Raw genomic sequence first — 14,570 nt, forward strand, 5'->3', positions numbered from 1 at the left:
TACTCACCGCTGGTTATGTCACTGCGTCTCCCGACACAACACCACGGTTCAATTTTCACCCTGAATGGCGTTTTTGTTGAAACAGCAGCTGATAACACCAGAGCAACGAGCTGCTCCGTGTGGGAGCATTTACCGTAAATACTCGAATAGGAGCGCACTCCAGATTTAGCTGCGGCTAACTGATGTAGCTCTCAGAAACAACAGCTCACTTTACTGCAGTTCTGTGTCCGTATAAGTCGCTAATTGAAAACTTTGTAGGTCAGAGTGTCCACATGAAAAGAAGGAAGACATGGCTGGTAGTGTCTTCAAACAGAGTTGCTAAACACCTCAGCGCACTGAAAGAAGCCATCTGACTGTGTGGGGAGCAAGCTCGTTGATGTGTGCAGGCAGAGTAGGCCTAGAGCTCTCCCATCTGACTGGTCCACCAATAGGGGAGAAGTTCACCCCTTGAGACGCAGCCCCTCCTCATTTGCATAATGAGGCAGAAATGTAAAAAGGACAGGCAGAAATAAATACCATGGGTGAAAATAAATAGGGTAGAAAATGCAACGGAAGAATAAAACAGACAAAAATATTAAAACACACACATAAATAAATACATTTAAAAAATAAGTAATTAATAAATAAAGTTGAAGATTACAACGGACAATAAATTTGTCTTTATTTTTTTGCGCATTTAATTGGATGCTTATTTATTTATTGAGCACTTATTTATTTCTGTATTTATTTCTGAATTTTTCAGGATCAGTCCTCCATACTATGAACAGACAGCGTCTTTAGCAATGACCTTTAGTGTCTTGCCCTCCATGTGCAAGGTGTAAATGGTCGTCTTTTGGACAGCTGTCAAGTCAGCAGTCTTCCCCATGATTGTGTAGCCTACAGAACTAGACTGAGAGACCATTTAAAGGCCTTTGCAGGTGTTTTGAGTTAATTAGCTGACTGGAGTGTGACACCAGGTGTCTTCAATATTATTAATTTAGTAATTAATAATAACCTTTTCACAATACTCTTATTTTCTGAGATACTGATTCTGGGGTTTTCATTAGTTGTCAGTTGTAATCATCAAAATTAAAAGGAATGAACACTTGAAATATATCAGTCTTTGTGGAATGAATGTATACATTATAAACTTTTTGAATGGAATTACTGAAATAAATCAACTTTTTGATGATATTCTAATTATATGACCAGCACCTGTAATGAGCTCTCTTTCTAGATGTAGCTTAGTTTGGCCAAAAATGCCAGAGCTTTTCCAAAATACATCTGCATCAATAAAAATAAATAAAAATACACATTAAATGTCCTATGGGAAGCTCAAGGTTTTTGAACAATGCATTATATATTAGCACATTAAAATGCAATGGTTAAATTTAAATGTGCCTGGTACTGTACAGTAATCAAAACTGTACATCTTGAATAACACTTAATTGGTGATAGCAAAATCAGGCTGCAACACCACTCAGTCCAAGCATGTAGAGGTAGAGACTATTAGTTTGCCAACAGTCATGTCCTAATCCAACCAAGAGCCAAGAACAATTAGCTCTCTTCACTGGTGGAGCTTAGTTTTCAAGCTTTCTTGACAGTTCCCCTGCATCTAGCTCCACGATGATCTTTTGAATTACGTCAAAAGGGTAGCGGAGCTTTGTAGGGTATTGCATGTTTAAAGCATGAAAGAGTCCAAACAACATTGCAGACGCAGTGGCTACATTCTCAAGATCTCAAAGTGCCACCACACCACCCTCAATGACTATTCCGATGCAGAGGGCTCGCTGTTGACAGTGTCTTTCACAACAAAGATCCTCCCGCAGTCATCTCCACAGCACTGAAGAAATGGGTCTCAGACATTTCCTGGTGAAAAGAAAGGACACAATTATTTAAACTCAGACCTCATTAGGACATAGGGCATCTTTTAAACTACAAAGTTACTTCCAATATTACTTTTGTGCTTAAAAATACAGCACTGAGAAGGAGTAGTTTAAAAATATATTCTAATGGGGTAATCACTGATACTTTCAGCAAGGACTGTATAATTAATAAAACTGTATAATTTATGCGTTGCCTCACATCCAATAGCCTAAACATCTGCGTTTCATCATACATGTTTTAACGCTGGTAGAGACAGCTTGCATTATAAGCCACTATGTTCAGACATGCATAGACTTAACCAGGCAGTAATTTCAGGAGCTACAGGTATACGTATTTGATAGATTCAGTGATCCCCACACATAGAATTTACTTGCCCAAGTAAATTTGGCGACCCATTTTAAAATTGTTTTTGATTGCAGCGCTGCGCAGCGCATGTTCGCTCCGCACATCCTCTCACACGCGCTCTCGCTCTCTGGCAAACACGGACAACGGACTCGTCTGTGAATTGAATGGTTGGTATCATAAACACCGCTGCACATATCTGTCTAAAGCAACGCTGTCAATGTCGGAGACCCATCTTCAAAGCGGTTGTTAGCAAGCATGTAATGAGTCTAGCTTATTAGGATAGTTATGTTAAATTTGGAAAATAACTGTCGAAGTTACCACGCTGTATAACTTTTCAATAGGTATGTTCGAGATAACTGGCTGACTTTCGCCGACTTCATAGTCTAACGTGAGCTGCAGGTGACTGCAGGGGCGGGGAGACTGCGCCCGGACTGTGTGAGCTTACTGTGAGCTTAGAACAATGATCAGACTTTGCTCCCACGAGGCCTTAATGTAGAGACGTTTTGCAGTGCAGGTGTTGTGCCGAATTCTGCATGCCTGCCGTGAATTGCAAACAACCGGGGGAGATAACGCTCTTTTATGTTTAGAAAAGTGGTGGATGCAAATCTCAGCAGGTAGGCTAGCCTACAACATCTGTTTTGCCAAATTATGCATTCACTTAATAAGGTCCTTTTCAACACTTTGCTGTTCACATTGTTTAAACTCGGTTAACGCCACGTTTTTGCTGAAATTCCGGGAATGGTACTTTTACTAAGTGTAATAATATATTAACGATTCTTAACGTTCATAAGAGATATACTGATCATTTATCACTATTGATGAACCCCACAAAGAATTGTATAGCGTTTAAAAGCAGAATTTTTATGCAGAGCAAGTTCTCTCTGCCCATCCATTTATTTTTATGTAGATGTTTTTGGAGATCTGCAAGTTCACTAAACAGCAAAATTACAGTTAAACTAAGGACAGCTAATTCTGTGGATGGAAAGCAAACAACAAGAGCAGTATATTGCTCTTCTTTTTTTTTCTATAGTAGGCTTCAACAAAAAGGGCAGTACTGTCTGATCGGCACCTAACAATGTCACACTATAACACTATTACTTCTATATACACTCACCACATACTCCTGTAACAAGATGATAAGGATCCTCGTTGAGGTAGATGCAGAGTCCTTTGATGTCACATTCCCATCCAGCATCAATGTCATCCTTAAAGAATAAAACAAAACACATGGCTGTATTTTAACATAAAGCTATTCCAAGTTACACATGGCTGTTATATTTGAATGCAAAGGTAAATACATTTCATCATCAATTGACTAGCAATGAACATAATACATAGGTTTGTTTGATTTGTTTGCCTATTCATAAAGTATAGGAGACAATTACACCATTTTGTTATTAATATTTACTGGCTTACTAAGGACTATAATATTAATTTAGTATTAGTCCCTAGTGTTTTTTGTTATTTAACTCGATGCAGAAGTATAAATTAAGCTTAACTCAAATAGTTATTTTCACGACCACATTTACTTGAGTACAGATTTTGGCTACTCTGCCTACCTCTGCCAACCTAATGCCAACATAGGAAAAAAAAACAACTGAAAGTTAAATAGTTAGAATTCTTACCGTCACCATGGCAGACATGTCTTTCAGCTTCTTTCCCTGCTGCCCCAATCTCTTCTCAAACACCTTCAGCATATAGGCAGTGGATGGGTCCAACTGTGAGAGGAACCTTGACTGTAGAGGCACAGAGGTAATCTGTTTAAACTCTGCATTTATCTGAAACATTAATACAGGGACATGCACACAAACGCTAAAACTTGTGGCCAGCTACATGGAAGTTCTCAACACCGACTTATTAATGGTTGCCAACGTATATTTGGCAGAGAGAAAGAGAAGAACACTGAATAGCCTACTGCAGATCCCTGCCCTGTCAATAGTGTGGCAAAAAATATAAACATTACTCACCACAAAAACGTGAGCCCTCTGTGAAAGAGCTGCCTCCAGAGTGTGAGTTTAGTGTCCATCTGCAACAACAAAGAGCAACAACATAAATCCATGTTACCATGAAATAATTAAAATCTAGACAAGAAATCATGAGCTATTCAAGTTAAGCTCTTCTTTCTTGTTTAAGATGAACTACTAAGAAACATTTTAAACACCTTTTGTTTACACCTTTCACAATGGTATCACGTTTTACTTAAGAACATAAAACCCTTTAGTAAAATATACTAAATATAATTTAATAAATCTAGCAGGTGACCAGTCTCCCTTTTTTCAGTGTACAGCACTTTTTAAAACAAAGTGCTTTACATGGTTGGACCAGCATCATACCATTTCTGCTGCAGTGAGACAACTAGAATAATACAAAAACAAAAATGGAATAAAATACTTAACAATAATACAACATAAAATAATAATAATAAAACAGATAAGACATGTTGGAAATAAAACAGACCCTTCTATGGTGGAGTTGATTCTTTAGATTTTCTTTGTTACTTTCTTAGCATGTCTCTTTTCTTAACTCTTGGTTGTTGTGAGTCAAAAGAGTGAAAGATTGAGATAAAGACAGAGATCTGAGGATAACTAGTTATGCAAGGAATTGGAAAAAAGGGGTGTGCAAAATATTTGAGCTGGGAAAAAGAATGGAAGAACAATAATGAGAAATCTGAAAAACAAAGAAAAGGACACTAAAAACTGTTAACATAATCTGCCTTTAAAAAAGGTAAATAATAATAATAAAGCAAATAGTGATACCGATCACTTACCCAGTCCTTGAAGTTAATAAAGGGGGAAGGACAAAGGTATGTTGACCGACGCAGGTCATTATACTGAGGTACTTGTTTATGCCTGAGGTACTTGTGTCGAATGTGTCAAATGTTTGGGGCCAGTCAGTTGACAAGTCTCTAAATCCAAACAAGAAAACTTTGATTACCACTGCTGTACAGGGAACTATTAATAGACATCCTGTGTGATAGTGTTACACTGATGTTAGACAGGCTACAGGCTTATTAAAAAATATCACAGTGGAAGTATTCTTTATGGCTGTGAAGCACCACACAGTTAGACAGGATTTATGAGAACATAAATATCACTGTATCCAGTCGAGAGTGACCCCTAGCTGAACACAATCACTGCTAGCCATGCTTTGTCAAAACTTTGAAAGCTCCTTAACTGATGTAGTTACATGTTATATCTTGCATATTTACCCATGTAGAATGAATAAAACTTTATTCATGTTTGCTAAAGAATATTGTTTTTTTGGTTATTATTTGCAGCCATTTCCACCCAGAAAAGCCACAGCAGGGCGTGTCGTTCACATCTGCAACCTCCCTGAAGGCAGCTGCACAGAGAATGATGTCATCAACCTGGGACTACCTTTTGGCAAAGTCACCAACTACATCCTCATGCGCTCTACCCATCAGGTGCAATAGCATTAATTATGTATCAGTTATTTGTTATTCATGTTTATCAATTAATATCTTCATTTTGACTCATTTTGACTTTAACATATTACATAAAGAGTAACAACCAATTTTAAAATAAGCACCATATAGCAAGCAGGGTCCCAGTCACTTCTTTATTTTGGCATTGTGCATGTGCTTTCAAAGTACAAGTACAAGTATGTCCTACTCCCAGTGCATGATTTCTGTCCTGATGAGTTCCCTAAAAGACGTTGATACTGTGAATATTTTTGCCTCGAAGACATTTGACAAAATGCAAATCAGCCAATTATCCATGTGCCTTTTTATGATTATCAACAGTCTTTTTCTGCGTCAGCTGTTATATGATATCAGGTACTTTGTTATAACTTACTGACTCTTTAACTACCCGTACATAACAGCTCACTCAGTTTCCCAGGTTTCAGTTGTCAGAATTGAACTCCAATGTTAATATCACTCCTATCAAATTTAAAGCATTCTTGCTAAATCGTAGTATTGGTTACAGGAACTAAATCAACTGTTCTGGTGATTTATTATGGTAGTGAAATGTGAGACCTTGTGATAATGATTTTCAAAGATTTGCTCGCATCCAATCTGAAATCTGAGATGTGAAATATGTTTTTGTAGATGTCCAGCAAGAAAACTATATAACCGTCAGAGGGTAATTTTCTGTTCTCCCAAAAGGCATTTCTGGAGATGGCGTATGTTGAAGCAGCTCAGGCCATGGTTCAATACTACCAACTTACTCCTGCTATGATTAACACTCAGAAACTTCTCATACGAATGTCTAAGAGGTACAAGGAGCTGCAACTCAAGGTAAGACTGAAGAACAAATTAAGCAGCAGGTCAAACGCTGTGTTAGCCAGTTGGTAAACTTGAATTTCTTCTCTGTATAGAAACCGGGTAAGGATGTTCAATCAATCATCCAGGATATCAGCTGTCAGCGGGAGAGGGATGAGATGCAAGAACTTGAGCAGTAAGGCAACTTTCCTTTCTCCTTTCAGTCTCAAATGTTCCTTTAGTCAATTATTGAGGGATGAAAAATGCAAATTCAGGGAGGTGTAAATGTCACTGATGATTATTGCTTAAGTTGAATAAGTGTTATAGTTCTGAACACAAAGTTCAGCTTCAGAAGATTTCTCCATTAAATCTACATATCATCATAATCTTCCTCCAGATACATGCCAGAGAGAGCACGCTCCCGCAGCCCTATCAGCCGCTCTTTGAGTCCTCACTCACACAGCCCGAGTTTTACATCATGCAGCTCAGCCCACAGTCCCCAGGGGCCACAATGCAGGGGTCCGGAGAGAGGCAGTAATGGCCTGGGCTCCTGCCGGGACTCTTGGGATTGGTCATCACACTTAAGAAGGGGTGAGGATGAAAGGGAGAGGGATGACACATGGAGGAACGGGGGCAGCATAGATGACGATCGGGCTAATGGACGCGCAGCCGACCGTCGGAAGGCTTACCAGAAACCCTTGGATCATATCAGCTTGAGATCTGCAGATGAGCAGCGAGGAGGAGGAGGTGGTGAAGGGATGAGGGGAAACAGAGACTGGCACCCACGAGGCAGCCCTCAAGGTGTGTCCTTCAACGCTTACAGGAACATAGAGGACGATTTCTACATGAAGGAACAAATGTACAAGTCAGACAAGCTGCCCAGACCTCCATACCAAAGGCATGACACAAAGCCAAAGCGGAGGGATGGTGGTGACCACCACAGCAGATCGAGGCATTCTGAGTTTGATATGACTGAGGAGCCACTTCGCAGAACACTAGAAGACAAGAGGCAGAGTTCACCAGACAGGGGCAGGAGCAAAAAGATAAGCAGGAGGCACACCACTGTGGAAAAACAGGAGAGAGAAAATGCTACTGAAAACATGGTGAGTCATTTTTGTAAATTATTGTTGTATATCTGGTGTACACATCCTTCTAACAGCTAAGTCACCTCTTTTCCCAGGATCGCCAGTCAAAAGAAAAATCTGTGTCACCTCAGCAACTCAATAAGCCAAAAGAAACTACTGAATGTAGTAAAGAGAGAGACACTGTAAGTTTGCATTACGATCTTTATTACACATTCAACCCCCCCTGTTGGAATATTAACATCTCTTTTCTTGATCCATTTTAAGGTGAAGCAGAGGGAAAGTGGAGATGACACTGATGAAGAGTGTTGGTATCCCAAGAACATGGAGGAACTGGTCACTGTAGATGAAGTCGGGGGAGAGGATGATTCCATTATTGAGCCAGACCTTCCTGAGCTGGAAAAGTATACATCCTGCCCCAAAGAGTCTGCAGAGGAAGAAGCAGTGGAGGAGCATGTATTACCCCCTACCTCCTCCTCTTTGGAGGTGCGGGAGATATCTAACGAAAAGTCTAACCAAGAAAAGTTCTGTGAGGATGCTGGAGACCCAGCAGAAACATCTTTAACTGAGAAACCAGGGAAAGTTTTAACTGCACCCAGTCCTGAAGACCAGAAACGTGGTCCAGTGGCTCCTGATCTACCAGTCACCAACCTTAATGACTTCCCCTGTGAGGAGTTCAAGGCTGCACTAGAAGAGACATGTTTAGAGGTTAAAATAAAGAAAAGCGGGTCATCAGAAGAGCCAATGGAAAATCACGTTTATGTATCAGAGGACAGCAAAACCATGGAAGTAGGACGGGTCACAGAAACAATCAATGATGGGGTTCAACAGAAGGACGGCAGTCTTAAAACAGGTACTTGTCAAAAGAATTCAGATGTTGGCAGTAGATCCAGTGTTCAGTTACATTAAGCCTCCTAAAGGATAGTTTTGAGTTGTTAGATTAGTCAATTCATTGATTAGTACACTGTCCAAAACATTCATCTGCTATTTTGCTAATTTACTAATTTAAGCATTTGAATGGACAGTATGGATGGACAGTAATAAAACATATTCACTTGATCTGACTTATTCATAATGCTCTTGCCTCACATTGAGTATCCTTACACATCCCCCATCTCTTACACTGAAATCTCTTTACAAAGGAATCTCTTTACGGCAACTATGGACAGAACGAACAATTACAGCTGTCGTAACATCAGTTTCACTAGCAAGGACCACAACAAACAGATACAATTAAATGATTTACTGATGAACAAAACAGAAACATGTACGAGGCTTGCAGTTGCTGAATAGACATTCGAAAGCTATGATAAGGAAATCCACAGTAGCACCCGGGCACGATGGACCCCCCTATAACCCTATGGAGAGGAAGAAGGAGATGAGGAGACTAGACAGAGAAAGGGGTGGGCGGGAGGGGTGCAGAATGCGAGAGCGAAGAAGATGAGATGGGATGTGTGGGTATTTATGGAAATGCCAGTAGTGACGTCTTGATTTGTGGTCCCTCTCCTGAAACTCTGCTATTAGCACCACTATATGGAATTGTTGCACAAACATCCTTAGCTTTTCTTTGTCTTTGTCAAAACTCAAATACAAACCAGTTAACTATATACCATACTATAGAATATGTAGTGTTTTGATAGGAATCAATATGAATGATTATTGAAAACAAGTTGTTATGTTTTTCTTTAACAATGAAATAGTTTCCGATATTTCTTGCAAATATGCATCAGCTGTTATATGTATATATATAGTCATTGCATTGTGGTTAAACTCTACTGTCCACATATTAAATAAAAAAAAATGACTCTAAAAGTAATAATAATTCATACGGTTTTACGCATCCTGCCTTTCTCATAATTTATGTGCTGTTTACAGAGCTTGAGGCCCCCTTGCCATCTCATGAGCAAAACAAAGCTGTCAGTGAACACAGCATCTCTTTGGGTAAGCAAAACACATTTTATTATCTCTCTGATGCTAACTTCAATCTTTTAAAATACACTGAGAATAAATTAAAAAACAATTCAGACTTCTCTCGCTGGATTAAACCCAGTCCAAGAGCCCTTGAACTGGTCCATATTTAATTGACAGAAGTTTGTGGAGTCTTGAGCCTGTGAGCTTAGTCCTAAAGATAAAGTGTTATCATGTACACCATTAATAAGTGCCCTGACAACCTGTTGCATTAGCACTCTAATTGGCTGGAATTGCTTGGCCACTTGCTGACCTATTTCCGTGAGCAGGTTGTGAAATGCACCCCTGAGAGATGAGTATTTATATTATCATTGGGGCTAGAATGACACAGCCAAGCACGTGGCTGGTGTCGGGCCTGCTGCATAGAGGCTTACATAAGCCACCAGTGCAGTTTGACAACAATAGACCACAGTACAGAAACAAGAGTGTGGGTATTTCTGTTGTACGATGCCCTGAGAATGTGTGTGTCCACTGTGTCCATTCATAGCATGGCTGAGAAAAATTTAACACTAATGCGTCATCTGGTTGTTGTTGTTGCCATTTTGTAAATTTTTTTTATTGATACATTCATCTGCAATGGGACGCAGACAGCCAGTTACATGTTGTTCTAACTGTCTAATTTCATGTAATCAAGGTATAATTGTACTGAAATACATGCTACACACATGGCTGACCCAGCTGACATTAAAGATACACTAGGTATTGTGTTTGTTAAAGGATATTCATTAAATCAGCACAAACCATAGTAAGATGATCATTCATTAAAACATAGAAAATAAAATTGTGGTGTTTTAATGGACAGTTTACCGACATCCAATCTCATGCTTCAGTGTTTCAGATATACAAGGTGCATGGTAGATGTGTTTATTATTTTATTATATTGGTTATATAATCAGAGTTGTAAATTCCCTTTATGCTACATACAAAACAAACGTTATATACAGAAATGATATACAGTAGATGGGTGAATATAGTAACTCATAGTACATCCTACTGTCAATGTGTGAAGAAAATGTGTGATATTGATCTTTTCCTTTTCATTTAAAATGGGTTTTCGTTGTTGTTGTTGGAAAATAGAAGAGAGTTTGGCGTAGTGAGGGGAGCACCCAGAGAGGTTATATTATGTAGCCTGACGCTGACAGGTGTCGTTTATTTTCTCTGCAGCAGAAGAAAAAATGGGTTTGAATAAAGGAGAATGACAAAAAAAAGATGCACAGTAAATTGATGGAACAGGATATTTTTACTTTGGATTCAGTTACAAATGTTTCATTTTTATTCTTAAACTAGGACACAAACTGCAGCATGTAGTAAACTGGATTGCAGCATTGCCTGAAGTACTGTCACTGTAGATACTTGTGAAAACCCTGATTTGTCAAGTGCCGGTTTCTGGGGACTGAATTCTAATTGCTGTCTTCGCTGTCTAATAGGAGTAGAGTTCATTGTGCCAAAGACTGGCTTCTACTGTAAACTCTGCGGGCTGTTCTACACCAGCGAGGAGACTGCAAAGACCACTCACTGCCGCAGCACGGTACACTACAGGAACCTACAGGTACTCACTGCACACTGGTGACACACCCATCCTTCAGGTGATGGTGACATTGATCACAGGAGGAATAATATAATAATCTGGATTTATACATTTCCACATTTTATTCAATCTTTCCTCTGTGAATTACACGAGATGTGCTATCGCTGAGGTCTGCATGTGTGTCTAACAGTAAATCTATTTGTATGTGTTGTATGCACATATTGGCCGTCACTCCTTTTATACCAGCAAATGTAGTATCAACAGTTCAATTCTGTATGCCTGCCTATCAGTCCACAGTCAGTGTGGTCTGGGAGCAGAATTCACAAGATGACACCACCTGTTTCTTGGTGGTGAGTAATCTCTTCACACGCAAACGTTCAGCACATTCGCCTTTCTTCTTATGTACGTAGGTCTTATTTGGGGAATGAATCTTTCTTTAAATGTTTAATCAAAAATGTTGTTTTCTAAAGAGGACTGCAAAGGACAGTGAACCTTTCTGTTAGTGGACATGAGGATCCAAGAAGTGTGACCATCAGTAATATACAGTACTGTATAAACTGTACACCTTTTTATACACTTAGCATTATATTCCAAAATGCTTTTTGTTTAAATTGATTGTTGAGTTTATATTTAGTATCTAAACTCTTTTCTTGCTAGATTATAATTTGGCAATATGCGCAACAGCGCAGAATCTGCAGAAAATAATGTCAATTTTGATGATTTAGTAACTGTTTAAGCACTTTTATTAAGATTTATTAATTATTAAGATTTACATGACTTTATATTAAATGCATTTGCACTGTTTGAACAAAACAACCGATTTAAAGACATTACCTTGGGCTCTGGGAACATTTGATGGCCATTGTATTTTCTGACATTTTATGGACTATAAACATTATTTGATTAAAGAATCAACAGAAGTATAGAAGGGAATCAAAGTATAAAATGAAATGAACTAATGCAGTCAGATGGGCAAATACAAACTCGACACAGCAATATCTACTGACACATCCTTGCACACACACACAGACACACACGCACACAGACAAGCCAACATACACATTGCATGTAAACTTGCAGCTGCATTAGGTTTCTGATTATTGCCCATTCAGCACCAAGCCATCTTGCATTTCTCTCGACCCCGGCAGCGCAGCTGAGGCAGTTAGAGGAGCAGCAATTCCCTCACATTTGATGGATTACATTCCAAGAGGAAAAACAGTTTCTAACAGTTGTGCTGCCCGTCAAATCTTTGCATGCGTGTGTGTGTGTTCTGGTGTTTAATAGTTTTATATTAGTTTACTCTCCTTAGTCATCTACATAGTTTAACTTCAGCACTCAGTATGTTTTGTTGTTGTGGATTTGTTTCTAAATGTAGTACAGTATGCATTTATTTACAGATATTTATTAGGTTAATGTTGTTTTAAAACTCAATGTATCAGGTACTGCTTTGCTGTACTGCTGTACAAAAAAAATTGAACGAGGTATTTAGAGTCAGATATTTGAGTCAATTTAAATGGATAGGATTTTATCAACATGGCATTTTGGGGCTAATGCAGCTAATAGCACATATTATAGATACAGACCTAAATTTTACAGATTATAATGTGACTTCATAATTAATTTCTAAGTAGCCCTAAATCGATCGTACAGTTACCTCCAACATGCTGTTGGTGGAAAAGACTGGTCAGATGGTTGTTTGACTAACGTGCTGATGTTGATATCAAGATGCTGCGTTCTGTCCTGATATATGTTGGATTGTATTTTTTTTTTCTTCATTCACAGAAATACCTTTCCCAGCTGGCAGAGGAGAGTCTGTCAGGCACACAACCATCAGCCGCACAGTGACATCAGCTTGACCTCTCACGTCTTGTTCAGCAAACAGCAGAGGATAGATTTGTGTGTGCGTGCTGTTGGTGCAAAGATGTGGACTACTACAGCATGGTAAATGTGACACGTGGAAGCTAGAGTATGCGGACGATTGCACTGGTTTTGTTATTCTGGGGGAGGGATGTTTGTATGCCTTGAATGACACTGACAACCCCAGCCATAGATGCTCTCAGTGTTACAATACAATGTACATACCTGAAGTGTAATGTATAATGAGGCTACAATATTTAATTGCAATTGTTTTCATTTATCAGTTTCCTTGCAGTTTATGTCATTAGATTTTGTGTGATAAAATGTATTTGTTGTTTATTTATTTTTTTGAAAGGGAAATGTATTAATTAAATTAAATTAGTTACGAAGACGACATGTTGTTACAGCGTGGGCTTATGGTAGTCCATCTGCTGAGTTTAAATCAATTACAATACAATTATTTATCAATAATGATACATTTACAATTGCAAAATAACTTGAAAAACGTGCCAAGGAATGTTTTTACTAAAAAACTGATGCAGATTCTCAGGTTTCAGATTTCACTGTACAGCTTAGTACACAGCATTTACATTTTTATTTATATCTGTGGTTTTAAAGGCTCTCGCTTTTTTTCTTTTACATTTTGACAGTTTGTGCACTACAATATCTGTCTGTTGGGTAAAAATGTACATTATTTGGATTGATAATGATGCAACTATGCAAAAGATCTTTATTTTCTTGAAGTTCTATGTTGGATTTAATTCATGAAACAATCACTGGTCACATTTGCCAACATATGTAATGCCTTAAATATTAAAGACCTTAGACTGGACCATGTGTTTAATTTATCAGAGTTAAACATGCAATGTTATCAAGCCAGAATTTGTTTTTGTATACTGTGAATACTGATCCTGTGACATCAATGATAGTGTTGTTTTCTTTGACAAACTTTTCATATGACTTTCAATGCAAAAAAATAAACATTTTAAACATGTTTCAACAGGTATTTTTGATTTTTCTCAAATGAACATTGTGTAAAATTGAACATATTGCGTATGCTATGTGGTATGTTGGTTATACAGTCATGAACACCCCTAAGGAACCATACACCATCCATCCATCTATTTTCTACACCAGCTTATGGTCGGGCATGAGTGGGAGTGTTGTATAATAGCTCCCCCAAGTGTTGAGGCAAGAAACAAAGCTGGGTGCTGAAACTAATTGTGGATGTCTCAATAGATGTGTAAACTCAGTTTGTATATCTTTAGTTTTCTGTAAGAGTCCAGTTTTTTATCCAGCTTTTTTATTTTATTTTATTTTTTACATTTTTTACTGTTATATATTTAATCTACTTACCCACACAGTAAGTTTACACAACATAATATTCTTAAGGTGTCCAAATGTGCTTCAATCTGTCAATTTTCATATTTCAAGTTATTGAGCAACCATTATTACCATACTTTCATTAAATGTGCACAACAATCTTGGATAATACATATAAACATAATTAGTCCTTTAACTGCAGATCAAGTCAATTTCATCCTTGTTCCATGTAAAAGTTTAAGTCTTTTTAAAACTTTCCATATTGAATCATGAATCATTTGAAAGTTTGTTTTCTAGAGCACAATGTTGGCAAGTTCATATATCATATGTGAATAAGAGATGTGTTCATATTACAAACAGTAATATTTATGCTATGTTT

At 38.1% G+C, this 14,570-nt stretch overlaps 1 protein-coding gene and 1 long non-coding RNA gene across 2 annotated transcripts; one reads left to right on the forward strand and one right to left on the reverse strand.

Annotated features, from left to right (window-relative positions):
* Window positions 1-1,137: 1,137 nt before the first annotated feature.
* Window positions 1,138-5,478, reverse strand: LOC119899406. The gene is made up of 5 exons (XR_005443834.1): window positions 4,979-5,478; window positions 4,179-4,237; window positions 3,837-3,947; window positions 3,326-3,416; window positions 1,138-1,848 (listed from the first exon to the last, which is right to left on the reverse strand). It is a non-coding gene; the product is annotated as an uncharacterized LOC119899406 (long non-coding RNA).
* Window positions 5,479-5,488: 10 nt separating this feature from the next.
* LOC119899405 (RNA-binding protein 20-like) lies at window positions 5,489-13,862 on the forward strand (the record flags this gene model as incomplete). The annotated part of the gene is made up of 9 exons (XM_038713951.1): window positions 5,489-5,635; window positions 6,338-6,469; window positions 6,550-6,629; window positions 6,831-7,536; window positions 7,614-7,700; window positions 7,783-8,368; window positions 9,391-9,456; window positions 10,911-11,032; window positions 12,794-13,862. Coding segments are annotated over 9 exons (1,989 nt in total), but the record flags the coding sequence as incomplete, so codon positions are not given.
* Window positions 13,863-14,570: the final 708 nt, after the last annotated feature.

This window comes from Micropterus salmoides, unplaced genomic scaffold (assembly GCF_014851395.1).
Source record: "Micropterus salmoides isolate LMB-PRFRI ecotype aquatic unplaced genomic scaffold, ASM1485139v1 Ms_hic_scaffold_12, whole genome shotgun sequence".
Taxonomy (NCBI): Eukaryota; Metazoa; Chordata; class Actinopteri; order Centrarchiformes; family Centrarchidae; genus Micropterus; species Micropterus salmoides.